The sequence below is a fragment of the Notamacropus eugenii genome, chromosome 2, assembly GCF_028372415.1.
Source record: "Notamacropus eugenii isolate mMacEug1 chromosome 2, mMacEug1.pri_v2, whole genome shotgun sequence".
NCBI classification, from domain to species: domain Eukaryota; kingdom Metazoa; phylum Chordata; class Mammalia; order Diprotodontia; family Macropodidae; genus Notamacropus; species Notamacropus eugenii.
The window spans coordinates 345,745,215-345,758,875 of record NC_092873.1 but is presented as its reverse complement, the minus strand read 5'-3'; the positions used below and the strand labels follow the sequence as shown (position 1 = coordinate 345,758,875).

The 13,661-nt window shown below is 37.7% G+C and overlaps 1 protein-coding gene across 10 annotated transcripts in view; it reads left to right on the top strand.

The window, feature by feature from the left end:
* The window catches only part of EFCAB3 (EF-hand calcium binding domain 3), a 481,176-nt gene extending 468,050 nt beyond the window's left edge, over nucleotides 1-13,126 (top strand). For all 10 annotated transcript variants that reach the window (XM_072645908.1, XM_072645906.1, XM_072645907.1 and 7 more), the window contains 7 exons: nucleotides 1,070-1,213; nucleotides 3,215-3,286; nucleotides 4,910-5,030; nucleotides 7,031-7,227; nucleotides 7,565-7,749; nucleotides 10,055-10,174; nucleotides 12,648-13,126. In XM_072645908.1, coding sequence (XP_072502009.1) covers nucleotides 1,070-1,213; nucleotides 3,215-3,286; nucleotides 4,910-5,030; nucleotides 7,031-7,227; nucleotides 7,565-7,749; nucleotides 10,055-10,174; nucleotides 12,648-12,977 — 1,169 coding nt within the window. In that variant the 3' untranslated portion in view covers nucleotides 12,978-13,126. The remainder of the gene's footprint in view (nucleotides 1-1,069; nucleotides 1,214-3,214; nucleotides 3,287-4,909; nucleotides 5,031-7,030; nucleotides 7,228-7,564; nucleotides 7,750-10,054; nucleotides 10,175-12,647) is intronic.
* The last annotated feature ends 535 nt before the right edge of the window (nucleotides 13,127-13,661 follow it).

Below are 13,661 nucleotides of genomic sequence, written 5' to 3'. Positions count from 1 at the left end.
GATAACTTTAATTTCTTCCTCTGAAAACCGCCCATTCATATCCTTTGACCATTTATCAATTGAGGAATGACTTGTATTCTTATAAATCTGATTTAGTTCTCTAAATATTTTAGAAAGGAGGCCTTTATCAGAGACACTAGTAATAAAAATTTTTTCCTACTTTTCTACTTCCCAAACTTGGTTGCATTGGATTTGTTTGTACAAAAATTTTTCAATTTAATGTAATCAAAATTATCCATTTTGCATTTCATAAAGTTCTCTGTCTCTTGTTTAAAGTCTTGTTAAAGTCTTCTGTTCTCCATAAATCTGACAGGTAAACTATTCCTTGCTCTCCCGGTTTGCTTTATAATTTCTAAAAGAAGGGCAGATGTATGGGGCCAATGCCCCAAATGAAATCAAGTGGGACGGTAGTATAAATATGTGTGAAGTCCTAGGGTTCTCTCTTAAAGAAGAGGCATATCATAAAACTGTCAGACTGATGGCAATATTTCTAAGAGATATATGGTACATCATTTAAATGTAAGGTCATAATTATCTTTAAGGCATATGAACGTGGCTATAAACTAGGAGCATAAATTTAAATGAAGGTTGAGCTTAAATAAACATTTGAGCTTAATTAAAACACCTGTTTCCAGGAAAGTTTGGAGAATATGATCATCTACTACTGTTCCCATTCTGCAATTTGAGAAAATATATAGGGCTGATTTTAGTTTGAACCAGTTAGCTGGGTACTTCTTTAGGTGGTGGGTGGGATTTGGGAGTGGATGGACATTTGGTTCCCTTTACTTAAAAAAAAAATCAACTGGTTTTGGTTTTCAGTCAGAGATTTCATTTCAATTTTAGGTTCATGAATAAGTTCAAATCTCTGGGAAAGATATTTTGTCCTCTTCCTGTTAAGGGGTTTTCTTCAACACCTCAGAACATAATTTCCAACCAGCTGTGGTTATATTGTCTGGCTTAATTACATTAGCATCAGCTGGGATCCTTGGCTTTAAAAGGCATATAATGTCCTTTCTGCTTGACTAGTTGTCCAGTCCAACTAATTGCTGGATTGATTCCATATCTGTAGCCTTCCTAGATGCCTTTGAGTGCTTTGAGAAGGATGAAACCGGCTGCATTGATACACATGGATTACAGTCCTCTGCCGGTAAATTGGGGATTGAGCTATCGAACCAAGAAATCCAGGAGGAACTTGAGTTTGCTGATATTGACAGTAAGTACTTAAATTTCTAATTATAATTTCTTGATAAAACTTTCTGATGTGTTTCTTTGGCTTCCTTGAGTGTCTAAATTGGTTAGTGTGGTGGTGGTAATGATGGTAGTGGAGATAGTGATAGTGGTAGTGGGGTATAGTGGTAGAGATAGTGGTTATAATAACAAGCATATGTTTCAAGCCTAGGAGCAATTAAATAGCCCCTCAGCTCCACGTGGTTCCCTCCTCCTACTGCTTTAGGGAGGTTATAGCAAATAAAAATCAGGAGGTACAATCACATTTGTTTTGAACCCCCAGTGAGGAAAATTCCCAACATCAAACAGAAGTTTTATTCTGTGTGTATATATGTATGTGTGTGTGCATGTGTATGTATGTATGTATATATTATATGCTATAAAATTATATATTACATACTAATATGTTATAAATATGTATATTGATATATATGTGGATATATGCACACACACAAACAAGAACAAGTCTAATCTTCTATGATAGCACTTTAATATGTAAAAACTGCTATCATGTCCTCTCTGTCATCTCTTTTCTAGGCTGAAAACATTCCCATTTTCTTCACTTTATCTTACTTGAGATGACTTCTATTCGTCTTACTATCTTGGTGTTCCTCCTTTGAGTATAATTCAGTTTGCCAATGTTCCTTCAAAAATGTAGCTAATAACAATAATGAGAAAAAGCATTTATATAGCACCTCCTAGGTACCAGAAGTTTTTTTTAAAATCTCATGTGATCCTCACAACAAACTGGAGGTAGGTGCTTTTGGTTATCCCCATTTGATAATTGAGGAAACTGAGATAAGCAGAGATTAAGTGGCTTCCTCAAGATCACACAGCTAGTAAGTATCTGAGACTAAATTTGAATTCAGGTCTTCCTGACTCCAGGTCTAGCATTCTTATCTACTGTGCCATCTAGTAGCCTAAAACTGAATATATTTCTGTAGGTCTTGACTAAGATAGTACAGCATATCACTTCTCTTTCTCTGGACAGTTCTATGAAAGTTGCTAAGCAGCACAGTGGTCGGAGTATTGGACTTGGAAGTCAGGAAGACCTGAATTCAAGTCCTACTTCAGGCACACCAGCACCTTATAACCCTGGGCAAATGACTTGTCCTCCCTTAGCCTCATTTTCCTCATCTATCACGAGAATAACAGTAACACCGGCCTCGCAGGGTTGTTAGGGAGGCTCAAAGAAGATAATATAGATAATCTACATAAATTGCTTTGTAAACCTTGAAGTGTATATAAATGTGAGTTGTTATAGTCCTCTATTCTTGCAGCATGAAACCATGTCGCCTTTTTTTTTAGTTCAACAAACATTTCACAAGCACCTGCCCCATATTAAGTGGCATGCCAAGCGCTGCCATGGCATACTGTTGACTCATATTTGTGTTTGCAGTTTATTAGTCCAGCTGTATCTCCCCCAACCTTGTATCTGTACATTTTAAAAGATAAATATAAGAATTCATCTCTGTTAAATTTTATAAAAGAGAAACTGAGACAAGGATTAAGGAACTTATCCAAGGTTGCAAGAACAGAGGGATGAGAGGGAGGAAAAGAGGGATGAAATGTTCATTTATTAAGCATCTGCTATGTGCAAGAATTGTACTAAGCACTTTATAATTATGATTTAATTTAATCCTCCCCAGAACCCTGGGAAGATAGGTGCTATTATTATTCTCTTTTTTTAGAACTGAGGAAACTCAGGCTGATGGAGGTTAAGAGATTTGCCCAAGGTCACACAGCTAGAAAGTGCCAGAGACAATATTGAAGCTCGGTTCTTTCTGATTCCAGATCTAGCCCTCTGTGTACTCTATGTACTATGGCGCCACTTAGCTGCTACCTGGACAGCACAAAGTACTTGATAAGAGCTGAGACCAAAAAACTCAGCTTATGTTTGGTCCAAGTCTAGTACTCTAAACCATTTTAAACTGTTGAGTTTAAAATTCTTTGTATGCTTTTGCTAATACCCTGCTTTCTATTGCAGGAGATGGAAAGCTGAATTTTTCAGACTTTCTCACTGTTTTAACAGATGATGATCGTTTTATCCAGGCTGTTGGTGAGTGAAAGTGCTACTAAATTAATGGGAAGACAGCTGACAACATACGCTAAAATTGTACTGGGACTTATTTAGAATGCATTATCTGGGCTGTGGTACTTTTGCCCATTGCGGTGGTATCTACAGCAATTTGCTAAGCAAATTAAGTATGAGTCATCCAACTGATCCTCTCATAAGAATTAGTATTGAAGAAGTATGAGTCTGTGGCTCCAAACCCCATTACCTGAGTTAGGCAACTGTCCCTTAGTATCATTTGACCTCAAGAGGTGTCTTCTCTTCTGCTGAAACCCCTGCCCCCCCCAAAAAAAGAACAAAGCTTTCTCTTTTGCAAATGTAGATGATAGAAAATTATCCACCTTCCAAACTGATGCTACAGCAGCTGTTAAGACCAATCCTTCTCCACCCTCATTCTAACATGTTCTCAGAGAAATGAATTCTTCCACAGTTGAAAGGTTTAGTATAAATGGTGGTTAAGTAGAGTTGAAATAGTTCTTCTATTTCTATCTATACAGATACCTTTTAAGTCAAACAGGCTTTAGGGAATATTGACCTGAGAACCTAAAAACAAGCTTGAAGTTGTTTCTAAGATAATGAGTGTCTCCATTCCAAATTGGTGACCTACAAATAAACACATCTGAAAATGAATTGATCTTGTAACCTAAGTGATTGAAAAGATGGGGTCTGTCTACAACATAAACAGGAAACATTTCAGGTATTAACAGCATCATTTACATTCCAACAATGGAAACATGGACACATTAATCACAAATGATTCTTTGTTGCAGCAATACAACATTCCTTGAAATATGTAGTTTAGTATTTATCTCCTCTGCTCTTGTCAGCATCAATATTTACCTGGAAAATGGAGACAGTAATAGAACTGTATTTCATTTTTTTAAATGTTACTGATACCCTTTAGGTTTTTTTCCACATAACAACCACTCCCCTTTTTCCCATGACTTTTCTGAACTGTCCCTTGTAACAAAGAATATCAAGCAAATACAATTAATAAAATATCTGAATTTATCCTCCTGTGCCACAGTCAGCACTTGTAGTCAGTCATATGGCCTCTGGATTCAGTATTGGTCATTGCACTTATTCTGAGTTTAATTGCTTTTCTATGTGGTTTTTATTTACAGTTTTTAAGTCAGGTATATTGTTCTCCTAGTTTTCCCTCATTCTGCATTGATGTTTTATATTAAACACCATTAAAGATGTCTAAAATTAAAAGATGTTTTATTAAAGATATTTTATAACTTAGACTTTTCACTAGGTCAAATGAAACCTCTCCAGTTAGAGAAAATGCTCAATGTGATCCATTTTAATCACTTCCTTTCATATTAATGAATGAGTCACTTGGTTGCAGTTGCAGTCTTGAGAGAATCTCAGAAATCACCTAGTCCAACTATTTCATTTTCCAAAGGAGGAAAATGGAACTCAGAGATGGAAAGTGATTTGTCCAAGATCATGTGGGCAATGAGTAAGATTCATCCAGGGCTCTTTCTGCTAAACTTCATTGCCTCCTATGTTTACAGCAGATGATTTCTTTACTAAATGAAACTGCTGATTCAAAGGTAAATGGTTTGTAAAGAATGCACTTTGAAATCTCTCTTTTCCCCTCAGTTCCAGAAACTGATCCCAATGCAGATCTTGTGGATTCTACAGGGATCCTATTGTTTGAAATACTGTCAAAGCTGGTGGAAACTTCAGCATTGCCCAGGAAAGCTATGGTAGACATAGTATGGTGAGTGCCCAGGGGGAAAACATTTCCTTCTTGGAAAAAACTCTTGAGGTAACCCAGGAACAAGACTACCACTTCCTTATAAACACAGGGCCCAGAAGAAGGTGACATCAAATGTGGAGGAAAAGGCACCTGGAAAATGCACAGATGCGTCTTACCTAATCTTCCCCCTCCATTCCTGCAAGTCAAACCAGACCAATCTGGTTATAATCCAACTCTAGGGCTGGGGGAGGTTACAGTGTGGAAGATCAGTGTGGTGGTCATAGGAAGAGTCAGCATAGTACACTGGATAGATATCCAACTCTCTTGGAGTTGGAAAGAGCTAAATTCAAATCCCTCCCCTAACAAATACTGACAGTGTGAACCTGAACAAACCAATTAACCTCTGACTTAACCTCTAACTATTTACAGGAAACTCTAAAACCAAGTTATAGATCAGGTAACAATCAGTACTGGCAGAGGGAATTCCCTCAGCAGTAGCTCCCTGTGCCAATGGGATAACAGATCCAATAAAAAGTAAAAAAATCCAGTAGCAATATATAAGCTACAGAGAGAAACTGGAGAAATACAGACCAATTAGATGGCATTGGAGTTAAGCCCTTAAAAGCACCTAGAGAGCCTTTGAGTTGGAGGCGAGGAGAAAGTCTTTCAGGCACTGGAGATAGTCTGAATAGTTATGGAGGTGACAGATGAAATGTTATGTGCACAGAATAGCAAGCAAAGTCAGTTTGGCTAGAGCATAAGGTGCAGAAGAAAGGAGTATTATGAAATCTAGAAAGATACGTAGGAGCTAAAAGGGCTTTATTCCACAAAGAAGAGTTTGTATTTTATGCTATATGCAATAAGGACACTGAAGTTTTTTGAGGAAGGAAGTAACATAATCAGAACAGTGCTTTAGTAAGATATTGAAGGATGAATTTGAGAGGGGAGAAACTTGAAGCCAATTAGTCAGTGATCTAAGTGAGAAATGATAAGAACCTGAATTAATGTGTCAGTTGTATGAATCAGAGAAAGAGGGAAAAGCAAGAGACATGAGAGAGATTAAAAGGACAAGATTTGGCATCTGATTACATTTGAGGAGAAAGGAAGAGTAGAGAATGACTCAAAGTTTTGCAAACCTAGATAACTGGAGGAATGGTGGGGTCACCAGCAGAGCTAGTAAAATTAGGAAAGGAGGAGATTTGCGGGGGGAAAGATAATGAGCTCTATTTGAGGCATGTTTAGTTTGAAATGCCTTTGGAACATTCAGGTGAATGTAAGCAGGTAATTGGTGACTTCCTCCTGGACTATTAAGCAGCAGATAAAGCTGATAACAGGAGTAATCCAGACTGGGGTTTAGAAAAGGATAAATAATGATAAAATAGAGGGAAGAGAATCCAGGGCAGAGAAAAGCATAAATGTGAACTAACTACAAAATCAAGATTTCAAAGAGAGGAAAGCGGGGGCACCCTGCAATATAGGTTACAGTGGAAAGAGCATTGGCTTTCAAATCAAAGGAACTGTATTCAAAACTCAACCTGTGATTCTTTCTACCCATATGATATTGTCAGTTAACCTTCCTATGCTTCATCTGTAAGTTAAACCAGATGGTCCCTGAGGTCCCTTCCTGTTCTAAATATATAACTATGAAGCATCCAAGACAGTACCATGGACCACATTGGTGCTCACTAAATGGTTTGTTGATAATAAGGATGCTTTGTTACACTCATTGAACCACAGTGGAACTAAGGAAGGCCCATCCAATAATTTTCAACATGACCAAGATATTGTTTCAAGAGTGGGGAGAAGCTAAGATGTAAGGGCAAGGGCTAAGTACTTTAGAGGCAAAGGAATGAAAAGATTAGATGAGGTTTTGTGCTTATTTTATGTAAATTGATAAGCAAATTCAATTCAGCTCTATTCAACAAATACTAAGTACCAAAATAAATAGCTCAGCTACTTTTACAGCTGGACCAATGCCCCCTCTTCTTAGAACCCTTCCTGAATTATCTTCTGTGTTTCAGTTATTACCGCAAAAAATATCAGGATGCTGCCAGCAGGCCACTGTGGAGGCGCTATGATGCTGGTGGAAAAAAGAGGCGCAAATCCAGGAAAGAGACAATTGCCCATCAGGGAACCAGCACAGCTGCCTTTGCTGATGCCTCCCGCATTGCAATAATGAGCGAGAAGGATTTGTTGAAATTCCTAGAAGAGCTCAAGAGTAAGATGTGTCACCTGTTCTTAAACAGGGGTTAAGGAAAGAATTTGTCCTAATGGTCAGATTCATAAAGAGTAGGCCTCAAGCCAAATCCCAATAGCAGGCCTCTTCCATTCAGAGAACCTTCTGTCATTACGTATCTTACAATGTCATGACCTTGACTTGCAATCTTAATACCACTGGAAGGAGAACCAGATTCTAGAATACCAGAAGAATGTAGTAGACACTGGTTCTTCCTGCCATATTGGGGGAGGTGGAGAGTGGTGCTTATAAACTCTATTTAATGTGGTTATTCTTTACCTTCAGTGATTCATACCAATCTCTTTCTTACATTTGTTAGGATGCAGTCCCCCTTCTGACAGCCCATATGCTAAAATACCCATCTTCCCACTATTTCCAAATATGGATGGGACAGTTATGGGAAAGCCATTCAGAGATTTACAAAGGGTGGAGATGCTGAGGAGAAGGGAGCCTTTACATTTCTTCGAAGACTATTTTTTCCATAAAAGAAACTGGAGGGCACAGGTAAGAGAAGGGTTTTATCATATCAATTAAGTTAAAAGTACAGTAAAGTTGAGATGTAATGTTATATGTTAGGACTTCCCATGACAAATATTTGGACCAAACTGGGACATGTGGAACAGTTTTGGGTTTTTTTTTTTAAATAAACCTATTTACCTCTGGCTATGGTTGTTTCCCTCTGTCAATGCCAATCTGCATCTGCTCTGCAATTTACAATCTGGAAAAGTTGTCTGGTGCTTAGACAAGTGAATTGATTTACTTGGGTAAATACTTAGCCAGTATGTGTCAAAGGCAGGACTTGAATCCAGGTCCTCCTGATGCCAAGACTGGTTTCCTAGCCACTTTCACACCATAAAAATTTAATAATAATAGTAGCAATAGCTCACATATTTTTATATTCCTTTACAGTTTATTAAATTCTTGCTTTCAAACCTACTATTTCATTTTACCATCACAACAACTCTGGAAGGCAATCAGGACTAAATATAGTTCAAACCCCTAAAAAAAGATCTTTGAAAGAGAAACATTTATACAGGCGTAGTCTGGAAAAGAATTACGCAGAATTACTAACTTGTTCATGGGCAGCTTAGTAGGTCAATGGATAGAGTACTGGGCCTAAAGTCAAGAAGACTCATAATCCTTGGCCTCAGACACTAGCTATGTGACCCTGGAGAAGTTGTTTAATATTATTTGCCTCAGTTTCCTCATCTGTAAAATGAGCTGAAGAAGAAAGTGGCAAGCCACACCAGGATCTTTGCCAAAAAAAAAAATGGGGACACAGAGTCAGACACAATTGAAATAAATGAACAACAACATTTGTTTAGACAGCATATTTTTTTTCTAAAAATGTTTCTGCCACACAGAAAATGTATAAGGATCATAAATTTTAGAAAGGATCTTAGAGGTCATCAAGTCTAACTCCATCATTATCAGATGAGGAAACTGAGGCTGAAAGAGTTTAAATGACTCACCTAATGTCACAGAGCTAGGCAGTGTCTGAGGCAGGATTTAGCATCATTTTCCAGACTCCCCATCTAGCCTTCCATTCACTACACTGCCTCGCTGCTTTTAAGAGAAATCAGGCCACACAAGGCAAGTTAAAGAGAACCCAAGAAATCTGGGAAATTTGGAATACCTAGGAATGAGTATAAACTCTTTTCCTCCCCATACCACACTTATCTCACTGCTTATCTCACACACCCCCCAAACTCAGGCAAAACCAGACTCTCTGGAGACAGATAGAAGGAAGAAAGAGAGGAAGGAAGGAAGGGAGTGATAGAGAAAGGGAGGGAGGGGAGGAAGGAAGGGAAGGAAGGAAGGGAGGGAGGAAGGGAAGTAAAGGAGGAAGGGAGGAAGGGAGGGAGGAAGGAAGGAAGGAAGGAAGGAAGGAAGGAAGGAAGGAAGGAAGGAAGGAAGGAAGGAAGGAAGGAAGTGATAGAGGAAGGGAGGGAGGTAAAGAAGAAAGGATGGAAGGAGAAAAGAGAGGCAGGATTTCTTGTGACTTTGTTGCTGTTGTTGCTGCTGTTTGTCCTTCATTCTCAAGTAAGCACTTTACAAATGTAAATTATATGTTATGTAAGCACTTTACAAATATTACCTCATTTAATCCTCACTACAACCCTAGAAAGTAAGTGCTATTATTATCATGCCCATTTTACAGATGAGGAAAATGAGGCGGAGTACTTAAGTGAGTTACCCAGGATCAATACAAGCTATATGTGTGTGCATATACATACATATACGTGTGTATGTGTGTATATATGTACATGCATATAAACATATATATGTATAAGATGACCAGTGGTGAAATGTATGTGGATCTGAAAGTTTTGTATATTTTTAAATAAATTTTACATATATCTGTATATGTCATTCTCCTTCATGGTTAGTGAAAAAGATTTAGAGGAAGTATGTCATAGTGAATCCTAGCACTAGATTTGGAGTCATGAAACTTTGGGCTCAAATCCTGCCTCAGACAACTATGAGCTATGTGACCTTTAGCAAGTCACTTAACCTCTCTGTGCCTGAATTTCCTTGTCTGTAAAATGAGAAGGTTAGACTCTTAAAATACCTGCAGCTCTACAATCTATGATCCTATGTTTTATTAAGAACATGTTTGTATTCAGCACTCTGCTGGGTACTGAGAACTAATTGGCTCCAATGTGCTTAGCAACAGTATAAGGTCTTTAAAAAAAGATAAAGGAAAAGGGAAGATTTATTTTCCCTTTATTGTAGCACTGGATGGTAATTTTGCTTACTAATTTATGTACTCTGCTTATTTATTTGTTTTGTTTTGTTCTTAATAAAGGCAGCATCTGTTAAACCTTTAGAAAATTCAAACTGGCCAGAAGAGATTATCAATATTGATCACATGATGAAGAAAAAGCGGCAATGGACGGTAGCTGAAACAGCCTATCTACGACAACAGGTAAGGAATGATAACTTATCTCCAGATAAGCAAGCAACTGAAAAAATTGCCTTTTTAAATACTGCCCCCGAAGTCCCTCAGAATTGTTTCTGATTCATAACAGTGGAAAAGAAAGGGCTAGCTCTTCTCTCAATTTAGTCCCTTATTATGAGTAAATGTATGTAAATGCTTCTTGTTATAGGAAAAAAATAGCCATAGGCTACTATTATTGTATAGACAGCTAGGTGGTACAGTACATAGAGTGCTGGGGCCTGGAGTTGGGAAGACATTGACCTCAGACACTTACTAGCTATGACCCTGGACAAGTCATTTAACCCTGTTTGCCTCACTTTCCTCATCTGTAAAATGAGCTAGAGAAGGAAATGGCAAAACCACTCCATGATCTTTATCAAGAAAACCCCAAATGGGCTCACAAAGAGTCGGACACAACTGAAACAACTGAACAGCAGCAACAAACTATTATTGTAGAGCTTTTTCATTCACCAATTACTAGTGCAACCAGTATGAAAATGACTGAAACCTAGGACTGTCTGAGGACTAGCTACTCTTAGTTTGAAATAAGTTACCCTTCTAGTAAATTAGCACTTTTATCTTCTTTATTTTTTTAAGAATTTTAAACTTACTGTTTGAAGCCTTTTGTTTTAACATTATATTTGTTTCTAGATATATCTCTCCCCATTCCCGATCTAGGGATTTTAAAAGAAAGAAAACAAAGCTGTTCAGCAAAGCTACTCAACACATCAGCTATGTCTAATAACGTATGTGATACTCTGTCTACATAATGTGCATTTCTGCAATGGAGAAATACATTTTCTCAACTCTGCTATAGTACCAATCTTGTTTATTATAATTATTCAGGTGTGCTTATCTCATCACATACTTAGAAAATCTGGTGCCCTATGCCCACGCCACTGCATAAATATCTGAAATGCAGCTTTCTGCATCTTAGAAACAGACAGAGAATGAGAATAGGAGACTTACTGCTCTTCTCTAGAGGTTTTCTGGGCATTCTCTCTCTCTCTCTCTGCAGATTGCCCTTCCCTCCCTTCCCCACTCCTCTGAATTTACCTACCTACACACGCACGCGCACACACACACACTGCCCAGAGACAAAAACAGCAGTAATGCTTTCCAGTCCTACCTTCTAGACTTGGGATAGAATATTGTCAGCATGAAGGTAGATATGCGTCCTTTTATTACTTAGCCAAATATTACTGAGCATCTGCTATACTGTATATGGGCTGTGGATGGGAGATACAAAATGTAAGGGGAAAAGAAACAAGCATTATTAAGTGTCTTATTCTGTTCCAGGCACGTTGCTGAGAGTTTCACAAACAGTATCTCATTTGATTCTCATAACAACACTGGAAAGGAGATGATATTATGAGCCTTATTTTACAACTGAGGAAACTGAGGGAGACAGTGGTTAAGTGACTTACCCAGGGTCACACAGCTAGCTATGTCTGAGGCTGCAGTTGAACTCAGGATTTCCTGACTCCAGGCTTAGAGTATTTACTGTGCCATCTATCAGAGACTAGACATAGTCCCTGCTTCTGTGGATTTCTAATTGAAAACATACATGTGTAATTTTGTTAACAATGGAAGACAATCTGTGATATGTGTCATGTGAATGGTGCAGACAGTTGGTACTGTTTCTAGAAGTTCAGAGAAGCTTGTGACTGGAGTGGGTCATCAAAGTCTTCACTGAGAAAATAGAATTGGAGCTATCTTAAAGAATAGTATTATTATTCAATGAAAGATTATGTTCCAACAGCACACCAAATAGACTGTTGGAACATGAATCCATCACCAACCTTCAAAAGAGGCTTTGACTAAATGGATAAACTCCAGAAGGAAGCACAGGCAAGCAGAACAGTTTTGAAAGTAACATATAAAATTTTTGATATATACTTTTTTAAAAGAAGCAAATAGTAGGAAATGAAGATTCACCTATAGAAGTTTCATATAGAACATATGAAACTTCACATAGAATTCATTTTGTGCATTCTGTTATGGAATAGAAATGTCCTTTTTTGATGTTAAGAATAAAGTAAATTAAAGTAAAATAAATAAAAATAAAGTTTAAAATTTTTAAATAAAATTTAATGGATAAACTCATTGGCATTAGCCAGTAGGACTAGCTTAAGAACATGATCCCAAGAGACAGTGGGGAGAACTGAAAAGGAGCTTAAAATTAGCTTGTACATTGGCTCTATAATGGCTTTCCCTTAACCTACCATGTGATCTTAGACAAATAAAATTTTCTCAGGGCCTCAATCTTCTCATCTGTAAAATGGGAGGGTTAGTCTTTAAAGTCACTCCTAGCTTTATTAGTCTGAGAATATACAAATTTCCTTTATTCTGATATATTTCACATTACAGTTGGTATTTCAATGTACTAAATGCTCTCCCTCTTCCTATCTATCTCTCTTTCAATGTATTCATTTCCAATGTCCCACTTCTCCTCTCACAGGTAAAGAAAGCCACTGATGCATACCATCTAGGAGTTGCCCTTGGGCACCGGAGAGATATGCTCAACTTCTGGCGCAAAATTCGAGGTGATCTGATTGGGCTAGAAACTGGAAATGAGTCCTTTTATGATACCTTCTCTACTTACACATGGTCCTGGAATGTTTGCCAAGAGTTACTTTCAACTAAAGATTTGAAGTTGTATGATGCCCGAGCAAATAGATACTCCCATACAAGAGCCCTCTTCTCTTCCTTCCCATACATCACAGAATCTGAAATAGAAGTAGGAAGGAAAAGGAAAAGGAAGAGAAGTCTGAGAGGACAAACACAGTGAGGCTGCTACATTTTCTAAAAACAACACACTGTAGGCTACTTTTTCATAGTTTTCAATGTTATGGTTTTATCTAATACATTCTTATCAACTGGAAATGAATGACATCTTTTGAATTCTGTCCAATAAAAAAATAAGTACAAACAGAAAAAGTCTTTCTTTTCCTAATAGAATTACTATTAAGTAATTAGATAGCCATTTCATTCTTCTAGAACTCTTTTTAGGCTATGGAACACCATCTAGAATGTTCCCACAAAGCACATGGCCATCTCCTAATTTCCTCAAGGGGTTTCCTGCTTCCAAATCTTTGCCAAAGCCATCTTTCTTCATACACACTACAGATAACCCACTGGAACTGTCCGCTCTCTTCCTCTTTGACTTCCAGTTGTCTTTCATTTACAATAAGATTTAATTCAAAGTTGCCAGCATCAGTCACTGAGAGCATCAAAGAAAGAAATCACTCAGAGACAGACTTGAGACCAAAAACGAACAAAAAAAGGATCCAAGACACAAATAAATTTTGCTTTATTGAGAAGGGGAAAAAATTCATTGTCCAATGAAAGCAGGAACCCTTTGTTCCATCTGTGAGTTGAAATGGCACAGATTATGACTGATGAGCATAACAGTATTGATAGTGCTGGACCTACAACAAGGAAAATGAATCCATCATGAGTTGTGAAAATAAGG